Genomic DNA, 14,473 nt, shown 5'->3' on the forward strand with positions numbered 1-14,473 from the left:
CATTTATGGCATTTCACTATGTCCAAGTCTTTTGTCTCTCTTTCCTCACCCTTTGCAAGCCTATAAAAGCTTTTACCCCCTCCCTTGCTACCTAACAATTTTTATAACTTATTGTTCCGCTTTCTTGGCGCCTTTCTTAGTTGTCTTGTATTTTTCTCAATTTTTTTGTAATTTTAAAAAAGTAACATGCTTTAAAACATTCTCTTTTCACCTTAACTTTGTCGTAGACTCTTTGTCCTACCACTGTAATTCTTTACCTTTTGGTCCAAACCCTCTCGATTCACCTAGTGTCTCATTTGCAATGTTCCTAATTCATAAGGTCATCTTATCCCACATATTGATAGCACATCTTTGTGTATTCCAAAACTCTTTGTTGGGAACTCCTTTATATCCATCCTTCAATTTTCACTTATTGATTATTTGGACTTTATATTGGTATTTTTTCCACTCTACTCTTAACCCTTACATCCATAACTAAAATTTTATGTTGGATTGTCAAGATCTCTGCATGTATGACTTTGTAATCTAAGCAAAACTTTCTATTCATTTTTCTTATAAGAAAGAAATCAATTAGAGAAATGTTAGCATTCGACAACTAACATAAAACTTTATTGAATCACTCTAATATGATATGACACTTGTTAACATTCTCCTATAACGTGACTCGAACACCCACCCTTACACAAAGGAAATGATCCAAGTCAGACTTGCTCATCATATCAAAAAGGGACATTATCGTATCCAAATATTAATTTAATTAATATTTAGGGTCTGATGAGTGACACATTATATCCATCATGTCCCACACAAACCCTCAATTATATTCTCATTTTTCCATCTTATATTATTAAACTAGAATAGCTAGATTCTAATTTCTGTGTACTTACTTATAACTACTCTCGTATTATGTAAATTTTTCTTTCATGTCCACAAACATTTATATATAAAATGGTCTTGATCTTGATGCATATGTCCAATCCCCAATTATTTTTAGGCTAATCTATAATACTAACTTGGCCTGTTTTTATATCATCCTAATTAGACCCATGTATGTTTGGGTTTCTTCATGTATAGGAGCATGTCTAGGTAAAAATTAACCCCACCACATTCAGGATGGACAACCTATCCTGGACCCTAAGTGCAGACTACTGGTGGGCATTGTATACGTGGTTACAAAGTTGTTTGCTGATATTATTCATTCAATACTTAAGCTTACATATCTTTGACAATCTTCTAGTGTTTCCTTTTGGAATAAAAATATAAGCTGACCTGTTTGGTTCATTTCTTTCATTACCAGTAATGATTTCTCAAATACCATTTGTTTTGGTGATTAAATTTATAAGCAACTATTTTACTCGGATATAATCACGGATATTCACTCACTCTATGAATAAAGAACTAATCAATTTCAAAAGTATGTCATTACCCCTCCCAATAAATATCACTCTCAATAGAACATTTTACTTTTAGCCAACTACAATACATTAGGATTGAGTGGGACCTTACTCAAATGCCTATTAACAAAAATACGATTTCCAGAAAAAACATGGAGAAACAGTGTTTTTGTTGATAGGCGTCTGGTGGCACTTAATAAATCAATGACCTGCAACCACGTTTTGATCCAATTGGAGATTATCCACAGGTAGTAAATGAATGGAATAGAACAGGTATGCTAGGCTATTATATAGGTTGAAATTTATGTCAATTCCGGATTTATTCATTCATCTATTTTGACAACAATGAAACCCTTCGATCAACTTTCATCTTGCAGCCATGTAGGGAGTTTCTTCACACCCAAGAAGAAGAAAAAAGAAGTAAAAGCAGATCAATAATTTTATAAGAAAGGTATAATGGAGAACACTTTTTTCTTCGGTAGCAAAAAACATCATCCTTTACTTAAAGGTGAATCTTAAGTGCAACAAGCCCTAATAGTGGAAACCCAACTCATGCTTGACCATGTACTGAAAATGCATAATCATTAGTCTCCAGTTATAGCTTCGTAAAAGCAACTCTGGAAGAAGCAAGAAACAAAGTGCAAGACTGTAATCCTCCCATATACAATTTGCATTGGTTCAGCATGGAAAATTTGAGCAGAATGCAGGTCCAAGGAACAAGACTTCAATTCTCCCTTCTTAACGTAGAATTGGTGACAGACCGACATGGAAAAGTGAAGCAGAATACAGGTCCAAGAACAACAAAAACAATATATGTAGCTTATGCATAAAATTTGGAATAACAAGGCTTACACACGGCTTATATCTACACGGCCTTTGTGGAGTTGAAAAGCGGGGGTTATCCAGCTTCCGCAGCTGCATTGTATGCCTGTCCAATTGAAGTATCCCAAACGAGCATCACATTGCGCACATGACAGCTTTCCCTCCAATGTGCCTTCCTCAACTGAGTGACAAGAGATATCAGTCACTGTATAAACCTATATGCATCTATATAGAACATTGTGCTCAAATGACTTGGTCAAGAAAATATCATCCACTTATTCAAGGCATAATTTACACATCAAATTGTTTATAATACCACTCTTTATAAAGTTATAAGAACATGCTTCACCAAAGTGCAATAATAAAGTCATAGCTGGTTTCAAAAATGGAGACATCGAAGTATCGTAGTAAGTGTTTTCTTACCAGCTTTCATCCATCGTAGAGGTTCAATAAATATGGATGAACACTCAGACTCATTAGAGTTATCAAAAGGGTTGCCACTTCTCCGCTTGTACTCAAAGGATGTCTCACCCTCTCCTGGAGTATGATCTATCGCATTTTCTTCCAATGCAACAACACGTCGGCACTTCTTACAGCGATATGTAAGTCTACGCTTATTTTCTACTTTAGTAGTTTCTTCGACATCTGAAGAAATTTGGACAGGCATGCCAGGGTCTGCACCAAGTTTAGAACTGTCTATTCCAGACACAGAGAAATGATCTCCTGAAAACATGAGATAATCATTTCTTTACTCAGATGACACAAATAAGTAGTTGATCTCATTTTGCATGTTCATAGAAGACAAAAAAGATTGTTTGAGTATGAAATCATACATAAAAGGATGGCCCAATGTCGAGGCTCCCACTTAGGGTTTGTTTAGGAGTTAGATTTTGGAAGGGAAGGAAAGGGAAGGCTTGGGAGCCATGAAGTACACTTGTGAGATGACTCTCAAGCCTCCCCTTTCCCTTCTTTCCCCTCCAAAATCCAACTCCCAAACAAACCCTTAGTGGGCAGTGGGGTATGAGAGGGTAACTATACACAACCTTACTCTCGCAAGTGAATAGGTCATTTCCATATTTGAACCCATAACCTCCACGTCACAAGGCAAACAACCTTACCATTGCGCCGGGCTCACCCTCGAGTACAAGATTATCCACAAATATCAAAATAGCTGCTGATAGAAATAAGTTAGCATGTAAATTGGATACAACTAGGTTAGAAGTTTAATCCATAAAATAAAATAAAAAATGAGGCGTTACCAAATGAGCCATATTATCGTAGTTTATTCGACCTTTTCTCGTCCCACTCCCAACAGAAAGAGGACGTTAAACAAAACGAACGAAAGCAACTTAATGTTAAAAAGTTGTGTTATTTACTATGGAAGCCACAAGTGTATGTAATCATGATTAAGATAGGCTGATTTAATCTGACCATTAAAAGTATCACTAAAACATGGTAGGATATGTCAAGGCATGGATTTCCATAAAAACAAGCCTTTTCCCATTACATGGGGTCAACTACATGAGTCAAAAAACACCATTATGTTTTCTCATGAACCACGTCTTCAAAAAGGCCATTTAGATTTATATCCTTTTTTATGACATCACCTAGATTTTTTCTTGGTCTTCCTATACCACTAACAACTAGGCTATCCTCCAGCTGATACACTGTTCTTATTGGGTCTTCAATGGGTTTTCTCTCTCACGTATCTAACCCACCTTACGTGAGATTCTATCATCTTTTCCTCAATAGATGCTACTCCTACTTTCTCTTTAATATATCCATTCCTAACCTCATCATGTACCTTATCCTCATTCCTACGACCTTGAGGTTGTGCTGTTGTTGGCTCATTACAAATTTACAACCCAACATTCAATGCTATAAAACACTACAAGCCTTATAGTTGTTCAGTAAATTTTTCCTTTAAGCTTGAGAGGCCCCTCCCACTCACAAATAACACCTTTATCCACTCAACTAAATCATATGGTTTACATCTTCCTCTACTCCTCCATCATTTAATATGATAGATAAAAGATATCAAAACCATGTAACTTATGGTATGGTATGTTGATAGGAAATGGACTAGAATTCAACAAGGAATGGTATGTATTGTGAGATTGATTCCTCTACTCCTCCATCATTTAATATGTTTTTACTCAACATCTTAAGCTTTTCGGTGAGTTGATTATTAACAATCACTAATTAGAAGAGATTGATTCTCTAGATACTAGATAGGTTGAAATTAGAGGGGGAGAGCTATTCTGAAGATAAAGCAAGAATTTATTGTTTGAGAAATTATATGGAGGAGATTTACTTAAAAGAGATTGGTTGGTAGTAGAATTCTAAAGCCAAGTGGATTAAGTATGGGGAAACATATGCTCGGTTTTTTTCTTCATAAAATGGTAACAAGCAGAAGGCGGAAATGTTTGATAAAAGGGTTGGAACTTGATGTGACAGTTACAACAACACGAACACAACAATAACAACCAAGCCGTAATCTCACTAGGTGGAGTCGGCTAAATGGATTGAATGACGTCATAACGCTCTATCATAAAGTGATGGTGACAATTATGATACTGCTTTGGAATTGTACTTTAGGGCACTGTAGCAGAAGGAGGAGTATTACAGAATAATCAGGATCAAGGATTGGGCCTGAATCCCAAAAAGCCCAAGATAGTGAAAAGGTATCTCAGAAAGAAGAAGGGTAAGCCAGAACTGTTGGCATGTGAGGGGGCTGTTAGTTTGTTAGGGGAAGGGCATCAATTGCAGTAGGGGGCATTTAGGGAGCTCAGTTAGGCATTTTTCTGGTGCAAATGGCTATCATCATTGATCTGACCTGCCGGATTTGAGCCAGCATCAAAGTCTTAGTGATAGGAACACTGCATAATGTAGTCTAGAGCCAATGGCTCCTTCAGGACAACAATTCTCTTCCCATCCCTAGAGCTTATTGGATATGCTCACTAAGAACATCTAAAATCCAGGTATGAAGATAAATGTTCAAAGTCAATCCATGGATAACACCTAAATTTCTATCGAAATTTATGTCGTAAGTGATCATACTGCAGAATTTGGAAGGGGGAGCAACTTTAATATCAAGCCCATGATTCCTCCTTTCTAAAAAAATTATAATATGCATGATGCCTCTTGGTTACTTCATAAACGAACATGGTAAATAAATTAATGGATTCTAAAGCGATATATGAAGGTAGCCTCCCCAGAGGCCCAGACCCCACTAGGTGGAAGCCTCTGCACTAGGTCACCCTTTTTTAAAGTGATTTATAATGGTAATCAACTAATTTAAGCTGGAATTATTTTTTAATAAAGTACAATTATACTACAAATAAATATTTAAGTTTGAAAAATGACAATGCCGGCAGTGGCTCAAGAAAAAGAATGAACTGTCCAAATTTGGTCTCCAGCAGCATTCACTCACAACACAACTATGCCATGAAAACTGATGGAAACAAACTATCTATAGGGACATTGTATTAATGGAATTAGACTAAGGAGAATAGATCCAGTGTAAGAGCAGAACTCCTTAGCCAAGGAGTGACCCCTAAGTCCTAAGGCCCCATGATATAAAAGCTGGAAACTAAATCATAACATGAACCACACCCTATGGAACATTCCTTTTTAATCAGATCATATCTCCTTTCTCTTTCCATAACTTACTTTCCCTCCCCACAATCTCGGCAGTCAGCACATGCCTTCTATCCTAACTACATTTGGACATTGGGTTTTGACCTATGACTATGAGAATATACTTGTAAGGCCTTCTTTCTTGTCTCAGACTCAGTAATCTGAACCGTGTTAGTATTCACAGTTCTATCCATAAACATGATATTTAAGCCCCTTTCTATATTCCCCATAATCTACATTACTGCCATTATATTTTCGGTAAATTCTATCACTCCCGAAGTGACATAAAGTTACAAAACAATAACCACAACCGAGCCTTAATCCGACTAGGTAGGTCGGCTACATGGATTGAACTATACCATAATGCACTCATAAATTAAGTGACATAAAGTTATATTTAAAAAATAGTAAAGAAAAAAGTGAGTTCTCTCATTCTAGTGATGAAACTTGACAAAATAAGTGAGAGATGAACACCCCCAAAAAAATATGAAGTGTATCATAGAAGTAACCTATATTTTTTCATATCAGAAGGAATGAATTGTTTTAACAAATAATTACCGTCAAGTCTATTCTCTGTCATACCATCATGAAACTTATGAGAAACACACAAGGTACCACAGCAACAGGGGTGATAAGCATACGAACTCATACCTAGTATTTTAAGACGAAAGCGCCTGTATATTGGGGTAGAATAATCGACCTTGAAGCCCATCTTCTCAAACAGTTTTAACTAAAATAGGAGAACAAGAAAAAATAAAAAATTTAATAATTTGGATTGGTAGGTATAAATGTATAATAATTAATAAGCTATAAAAGATATCTGCACCACCACATAAAGTGAGCTTTCGTAGCACACCTGCTCTAAAAAACCATCATTAGGGCAAACAAATTCGCAGCTTTGCCTTAATGATTCAAGGGCATCTGCAGGTATAGGAAAATACATAGAAAAATCAAGAAAAATATGTAAGTTCGAGAAGCAGATATCTTTCATTTATTTTTATTTTAAAAATAAATAAAAGAATTTAGCCCATATTATAAAAGATACTCAGTAAAATGATACAAAAGAACTTAAACAAAGTATATTGGTTCACACCTTCTAGAGATAGATGTTCAGTTCTCATCAAATATGCTGTAATAACTGCCGCGCTGCAAAGAACACACAAAGAAGGGTGCAAACCCTCAAGGTTAGACAATTCGAAAATTTGGAAAATAAAATCATAATGCAAGTATGTTCGAGAATACTTCTGAACATAAGAGTCAGCAGAGAGCCAGAGATGCAAGAACGTACTACCTAGTTTTACACAATTAATTAAGCATGTTTAGAATTATATAACAGTTCAAAAGAATATCCAGGAATAGATCCAAAGCAATCTCAGTTCTGCTGTTTTGGTGATAAAACTAACTTGATGTGTTAAAAACCAAGGCATGATTAAGAAGAAAAAATCAGAGAAAATATGTGACATAAACTGAACTTTTACTAAATGGCAAAGGGGCATATATGTATAACAAGATAGAGTAACCAACAATAACTAACTCCTGAAGCAAACCAACTGAAGAAATTTCGAAGTAACGGTAACCAAACTCAAACCATAAAAGATGTTAGCTAAATTAGAATGTAGTAAATGGTAAAAGGTTGCATATAAAGAACAATGCTAAGAACACATTAACTATACACTCTCTTCAACACTCTGCAATACACTCTTTATTATTAGGTGGAGATCATGTAGGATGCACCAAATAGAGACTAGAGTCATGTGATCTAATGGGCCCCGATGAAATTCACTTAATAGTAAAGAAAGTGCTAAAAGAGTGTGTTGCTAGCAATTGTCCTCATATAAAACACGAAAGACTAACCAACTAGTAACTACCTCAGCAAAATAACTCAACTTATCTCTAACTAATGGTAACCAAACTCTAATCTTAAGGAATAATGATATTCTCACAACTCTTTCTCTACATCTTTTCCACACCTACTCTATAACTAGTGATCAAAAGACTTTTGCTTTGGAAACAACAATGAGAAGATGATCAATAGGTGCAAAAATGGTGTTGGGAAAAAAGGTGGAAGATGATCATTTTCCACTATTAAAACATGAGATAAACTGACTAGTCTCTATCTGAAATTAATGGGACCAGATTCTCTCAGATATATTTTTTTTTCCTTTTCAACTTGTTGCTCAGTGACCATGAAGTCACTGTTCAAATCTTAAAAACAACCTCATGCTTGTGGGTAAGGATGCATACTAAGTGGGAGCCTCGTACACTGGACCGCCCTTTTTTAGGTGGTCCAAGGAGAGAGGCAGACACCAAAGCAATAAAAGAAATTTCACAAATCTTGATTGGGGCCATTACATCCTTTTGTCAATCTATCTATATTTACCAATGGACGTTGGTTCAAATGCTACATGCTTGATTCCCCTTAAGCAAGGCCTTGGGTTCGAGTCTTGTGGATGGAAAAAATGCCCACTGGGAGAGTTAGCCCCACATACCTGTGGATGTTCCCGCCTCGGACAGGATTGCCTCCAGTGCGAGGATACCTGTGGGAAACCAAAAAAAAATCTATCTATATTTCACATGACCACTTAATAAGTGTTAAAATTGGGGAGGTACTCAATCTATTAAAAATGGCTCTAGACTAATAGTATGTGAACTTCAATACTTTAACACACCCCTCACTTGGGAATGACCCATCTGGAGCACAAAATTTGCAGGAATGAATATCTACGGTATGGCCAGTCATCAGATAGGCTACAATACAATAATTCGGCTTAACTCCATTCCAAAAGCTAACTATAATAGGAGGGTTGTCCAAATTATTAATCAGCTCTTGGCACATTTTCTAAAGATCTAGATTTTCATTACTTTAACAACAAGCAAAACCACTACTTTCTAAATTAACCAAGACTCTTAACAGAATAACTAATTGAAAACTCCGCTATGGTAATTCATAATTGACCATCATTGATGATCAATACCTTCTAGAAACTCCGGCAAAACAGTGAACGAAAACAGAACTTTCCTTCCTACTCCGATCAATGAAATCTATGCAAACCTCCAAGTAATCCAACAAATCCTCATTCTCCGTATCCCTAATCGGAACCGCCATCCTTACGAGCTTCAAATCGTTACCGGCGTACTCCAACGAGTACAGAAGCTTCTCCGGCGACAAAGCGGTTTTGGCGCCACCATCAGCGGCGGCGCCGGCATAGAGTTTTTTTATCTCCTTGGTAGGGATGGTGAGGCCGTTACGCCAGTCGGAGAAGAAAGAGATGGAGGCGGAGCTGAGAACGGAGAGGATGTGAGTGATGGAAACGGTGCCGTTTTGGAGAATCTCCGCTGCGTCGCTGATGTTGCCGATGAAGAGATTCTCTCGGACAAGGTAAGGCATGATAGACAATTTCTCTTAATAATGATTATAAGTATCAGAGATTTAGTTGGATTGGATTTCAATTCTGATGATGAAGATTGAAGAATGGTTGTGTTCTCCCCTCAAGTCGTTGTATCAATCTTCTTTTTTTGTTTTTGTTTTCTTTTAAACTATTTCAATTTTCATACGTGCACATTAAATTATTATTATATCTTCTCTCCCACGATATTGTAACTTCGTGTTATGGAGTTGTAATTGTTCAAAAAAATAATTAATAATTCAACTTTTAATTTAAATATATAATTTTTAATCAATTACAACTCATAACACATGGAGTGACACACAAAATGCGACAGAAGACATTCTCCAAATATAATATCTGGTAGTTTTTACAAGAGTGTAATATATAAAAATTTATATACAATCAGTCAATTTATTATACATTTTTCATTTGTATTACTTTTGTTTAAGAAAAATCCTACATAATTAGTATATACATATTTTTTCTTGTTATAAACAAAAGTTATATATAACTAGTGTGTACAGGCACTTCGTGCCTGCCGGCGAATATTGTGTGATACTACATATTCAATTTTTATATATTATATTTTTTTTGTTTATGATAATATTTAATTTAAGGTAAGATATGTGGTTAATTAATGTATTGGTGGTAGTTGCTTAGGATTATATAGTTTTTTTGTAAAAATTAAATAATGTTAAGGGCAACATAGGAAATAAAAATTACACCATGAAGGAAGTTATTTCAAGTTTTGACTTTATATATATATATAGCATAGATAATAGAATATTCACTTATTCTTATAAGTTTATATTAGATCTTAAATAGTAAAAGGTCAAATGATAAAGAATAGTTACCTACTCTCAAAGTGTTATACAAAAAAATTATAAAAACTAAGATATAAAATATATATTAATAGCGACAATCATAAATTTGAGTATTTTTATTTAATAATTGTTTTTTTGTACTACCAATACCAATAGTATATAATTACTTTCTTTTGAGTAAATAACTAATTTCTTTTGGAGTACGTAGTCCTCTTCTCAACAAGTGTCGTTTCCAATAATCAAATCTTTGACCTTTTAGTTTTTCTAGAGATCAAGTCATGGTTGGGAAAAATTATGTGGATAGTGTAGTTTGACTATACTATCACGCATTCGGGGTAGGTTTTAAATTATTTACTAGAGTAGTGTAACTTTTTAGGGACTCGTGGATGTCATCCACGAACTTCAATGAGATATGGTGAAAACGAATTTTCACATTTTCCTTTTACACGGTTGTTTAGTTGGGGTTTTAAGAGTTAGTTTTAGGCAGTTTAGTTAGGATTTTTTATTTTAGTTAATGTTTATGATTTTCAGTTGTGTAAAAATAAAAGTCATAAATTAAAATAATAAGACAAAATTATGAAAATGAAATTGATAATTTTACTAGGAATTAGAAAATGATTACATTATAAAAATAAGAAAATGAGAATACAATTTTTCCATTTCCTAATGATATATCTATGGGATGATGTGCCACATCCAGGTGTCTTTCTTTTTCGAGGTGGTTGGACTCTTAGTTATTGTTGTTGTGGTTGACATTGTCTTGCTTGTCTAGTTCCACCTCTAACCAATTGTGGCGTCTCCTATCTTCCTTGTCATCATCCCCGTCATCATCTTCAGCTTGTGAAGACATTGTTGGCTGATAATATTGTTGAGAGTTGAATGCTGACAATGGAGTAGTTGAAGTAGTGTCAAACATTGATGACATTCCTTGAAATTGTGAAGAAGATGCGAATTGAGAGAATGAGTAGTCACACATTGCTCCAAAACCTTCAAACTCAAAGGATATTTGTTGTTGTTGAGGAAAAGGTGTTTGAGTGTATGCATGCTGATAAGTGTCCGTATGAGTTTAACTCTCATAATGTTGCAAGAACTCAGGTGTAGCAAATATATCAAACTGTTGTGTTGGAGGAACTTGATAATTATTGGCGGAGAAGGCAATTGAAAGTAGTTGAGTGAATGCTTACATCATCTCATTACAATGTAAGTAGACGTCATTCAATGTTTGCATGAGGTTTCGAAAAAACATTTGAAGAAGCACACCGATCTCGAATCCTTCTAATAAAATTATACTGAAATTTGTTTGGAAAAAATTAGAATAATTAATGTAAATTTAAAAATTAATATAAGTTTGTATTAAAACAAATCTTACCGATCCAGCTGAATATGCTCCGTCTAGAGAAATGTACTTCATAGTCCTTTGTAAGTACCAGTACATATACTGCAAGTAGTGATACAAAGGCTGGACGTAAGAAAAACCATTTACCACATAGTTTTCCCAATTATTCCATATCTGAATCCACTAGTCATACTTTTATGGTCAGTTGTAGTCATTTTTCCATGTAAGTCTATCTTGTGTTGTTTCTCCAGGTTGATTGGATCTTGTGGGATTGGTTGTTGTAAACCAAACTGCCTCATAACCCGATCAGTAGCATGCCACTCAATAAATGCAAAGCAGATAAGTGGCACACGTGCTTGGACAATATATGCTATCTGGCCCATAAATGTAATGTTCTTATATGTGGTCTAGACAAAGTGATATATAAAAATAAATTAGTAACAATAAAAAATAAAGTATTAATAAAGTATAAATGATTGATTACCAATAATAAAATACTATAGAAATAACAAAAAATAAATTAGATAAATTACATGATCAATGTGCAAGTGATCCAACATTGACTGTATTATGTTAGTTGCATGACAGGAATGTTGGTAATGATTATGTTGCAACCACATAAAATGTAAAGTTATATTAAGTTAGTATATTAGTTGGAATAAATAATTTAAAATAAAAAGTTACATAATTTGAAATAATATTTACCTTCGGACCAAAGGAAATATCTGCAAATTGTTGTTGTGCAGTCTTAGAGCTAGAATTGGGATGCGGTTGTATGCCCATGACTGTAGTAGTAACAAGCATCACGTTGAGACACACAATTTGTCAATTTGTGCTCATCGTACCAATAATAGCAGCTCCATTAATAGATAGTCCAAGCTGGTACGCGACGTCTTCTAGAGTAACAGTGCACTCCACAACTCGTAGATGGAAAGTGTGAGTCTGAAGTCTCCATCTCTCAACCAATGTGGTAATGAGATGGTTGTTGCTATCAAATGCTCCAATATCCAATATGTGGCTAAATGCGGTGTTATAAATTACTTGTAACAACAGTTCGGATGGTAGGCATTGCCAAAAGTTATACCTTGCACAAAAAGTAACCTCTCCACCATTCCATATGTTGGTGGAGACATGATCTTTCTAAAGAGTTAGTAGGGTAGGGTTAATGGGGTCAGGACCAATGTATTCCATTTTTTAGGAAGTAAGGAAATTGGGAATAAGGGATTCGGAATAAGGATTTGAGAAGAGAGAATTCGGATTATGGCTAAGTGTAAGGATTGTGGGAAGAGGGGAGGGGTATTTATAGTCAATTGAAGTTGTGTATGAGGTCCATGACTTTAGTGATTGTCGTGCCACTAAGCCATGACTTCAAAGTAGGTATCGTAAGTTGTTCCCTAGCCTGCTTCAATACCCTAGCTCGTGCCCTAGGCTATGTGGAACGCTTGGATACGGTATGCGACTTCAGTTGAAGTCGTGGATGCTGTATGAGACTTCCATGTAAAAGTGTTAATTCCCTTGTGCATTATATCACTCAGTTGGCGGTTCAAAAAAGTAGTCAAGTACCTATTTTGTACTCGTGGATGTGGACCACGAGTTCCTTGGAATCTACTATGATCTCGGGGATGCAGTCCACGACTTCCACCTTGGTAATTGTTCAATACAAATTTTCTAGTAGAAATTGAAGGGTTTGAATTAATTGTGTAAATTGAAGAGTTTCATGGAAATTAATGGTATGTTTAGTATATTTAATTAATGATATTTGAGATTAAGAGTGTGTATTTAATTAGGGTTTAATATATTTAATTAGGGTTTACTGTATTTAATTAGAGTATAGTCCATGTAGTTAGGGTTTAGGTTATGTAGTTAGAGTTTAGGTTATTTAATTAGGGTTTAGGTTAATCAATTAGGGTTTAGGTTACGTAGTTAGGGTTTAGGTTATTTAGTTAGGGTTTAGGTTATATAGGTATAGTATATGTTTATTAATTAGGGTTTAGGTTATGCAGTTAGGGTTTATGTTATTCAATTAGGGTTTAGGTTAATTAATTAGGGTTTAGATTATGTAGTCAGGTTCTAGGTTAATCAATTTGGTTATTTAATTAAGGTTTAGGTTATGTAGCCAGGGTTTAGGTTATGTAGTCAGGGTTTAGGTTAACTAATTCGGGTTTAGGTTATGTAGTTAGTGTTTATGTTATTTTATTAGGGTTTAGGTCGATTAAATAGGATTTTGGTTATGTAGTTAGCATTGCCATGAACTTAATATATTGCACAAGTTACAACTTCTTACATTACATAACTTAGCATTGCCATGAACTTTGACAGACATCTTTATTTATGAATAGACATTTCTTCTTATTGTGTCCTTCAGTTCTACACCACCTACATTGTTTAATTTGTTGGGATTTAAAATCATCCATCTCATTGTATATGTGTATAGTTTTTTGTCTTCCGGTATGATTCCTACGCATATGCAGATTAGGAATCAAGGTCAGACCTGAATAAGAGGGCCAATATACTTCATTACCAATTGGTTAAAACTCATGTCCATAAACCTTCAATAAGTTATCTAATCATAAATGAGAATACAATTTTTCCATTTCCTAATGATATATCTATGGGATGATGTGCCACATCCAGGTGTCTTTCTTTTTCGAGGTGGTTGGACTCTTAGTTATTGTTGTTGTGGTTGACATTGTCTTGCTTGTCTAGTTCCACCTCTAACCAATTGTGGCGTCTCCTATCTTCCTTGTCATCATCCCCGTCATCATCTTCAGCTTGTGAAGACATTGTTGGCTGATAATATTGTTGAGAGTTGAATGCTGACAATGGAGTAGTTGAAGTAGTGTCAAACATTGATGACATTCCTTGAAATTGTGAAGAAGATGCGAATTGAGAGAATGAGTAGTCACACATTGCTCCAAAACCTTCAAACTCAAAGGATATTTGTTGTTGTTGAGGAAAAGGTGTTTGAGTGTATGCATGCTGATAAGTGTCCGTATGAGTTTAACTCTCATAATGTTGCAAGAACTCAGGTGTAGCAAATATATCAAACTGTTGTGTTGGAGGAACTTG

General features: G+C 35.1%; 1 protein-coding gene across 1 annotated transcript; it reads right to left on the reverse strand.

The window, feature by feature from the left end:
- Positions 1,812-9,362, reverse strand: LOC109350446 (dual specificity protein phosphatase 12-like). Its single transcript, XM_019591683.1, has 6 exons — positions 8,831-9,362; positions 6,949-7,001; positions 6,712-6,776; positions 6,507-6,585; positions 2,640-2,939; positions 1,812-2,397 (listed from the first exon to the last, which is right to left on the reverse strand). Exons 1-6 carry the CDS (start codon positions 9,241-9,243, stop codon positions 2,243-2,245), a joined length of 1,065 nt encoding a protein of 354 aa, XP_019447228.1. The 5' UTR covers positions 9,244-9,362; the 3' UTR covers positions 1,812-2,242.

The sequence above is a fragment of the Lupinus angustifolius genome, chromosome LG06 (genome assembly GCF_001865875.1).
Source record: "Lupinus angustifolius cultivar Tanjil chromosome LG06, LupAngTanjil_v1.0, whole genome shotgun sequence".
NCBI classification, from domain to species: Eukaryota; Viridiplantae; Streptophyta; class Magnoliopsida; order Fabales; family Fabaceae; genus Lupinus; species Lupinus angustifolius.

What these genes read in the sequence shown, in the direction of transcription:
- LOC109350446 (XM_019591683.1), bottom strand. Translation starts at nt 9,243, where the DNA reads ATGCCTTACCTTGTCCGAGAGAATCTCTTCATCGGCAACATCAGCGAC. An exon ending in TGAACATCTATCTCTAGAAG is followed by an intron (nt 6,777 to 6,948) that starts GTGTGAACCAAT and finishes CTATACCTGCAG; the next exon opens with ATGCCCTTGAATCATTAAGG. An exon ending in ATGATGGTTTTTTAGAGCAG is followed by an intron (nt 6,586 to 6,711) that starts GTGTGCTACGAA and finishes CTCCTATTTTAG; the next exon opens with TTAAAACTGTTTGAGAAGAT.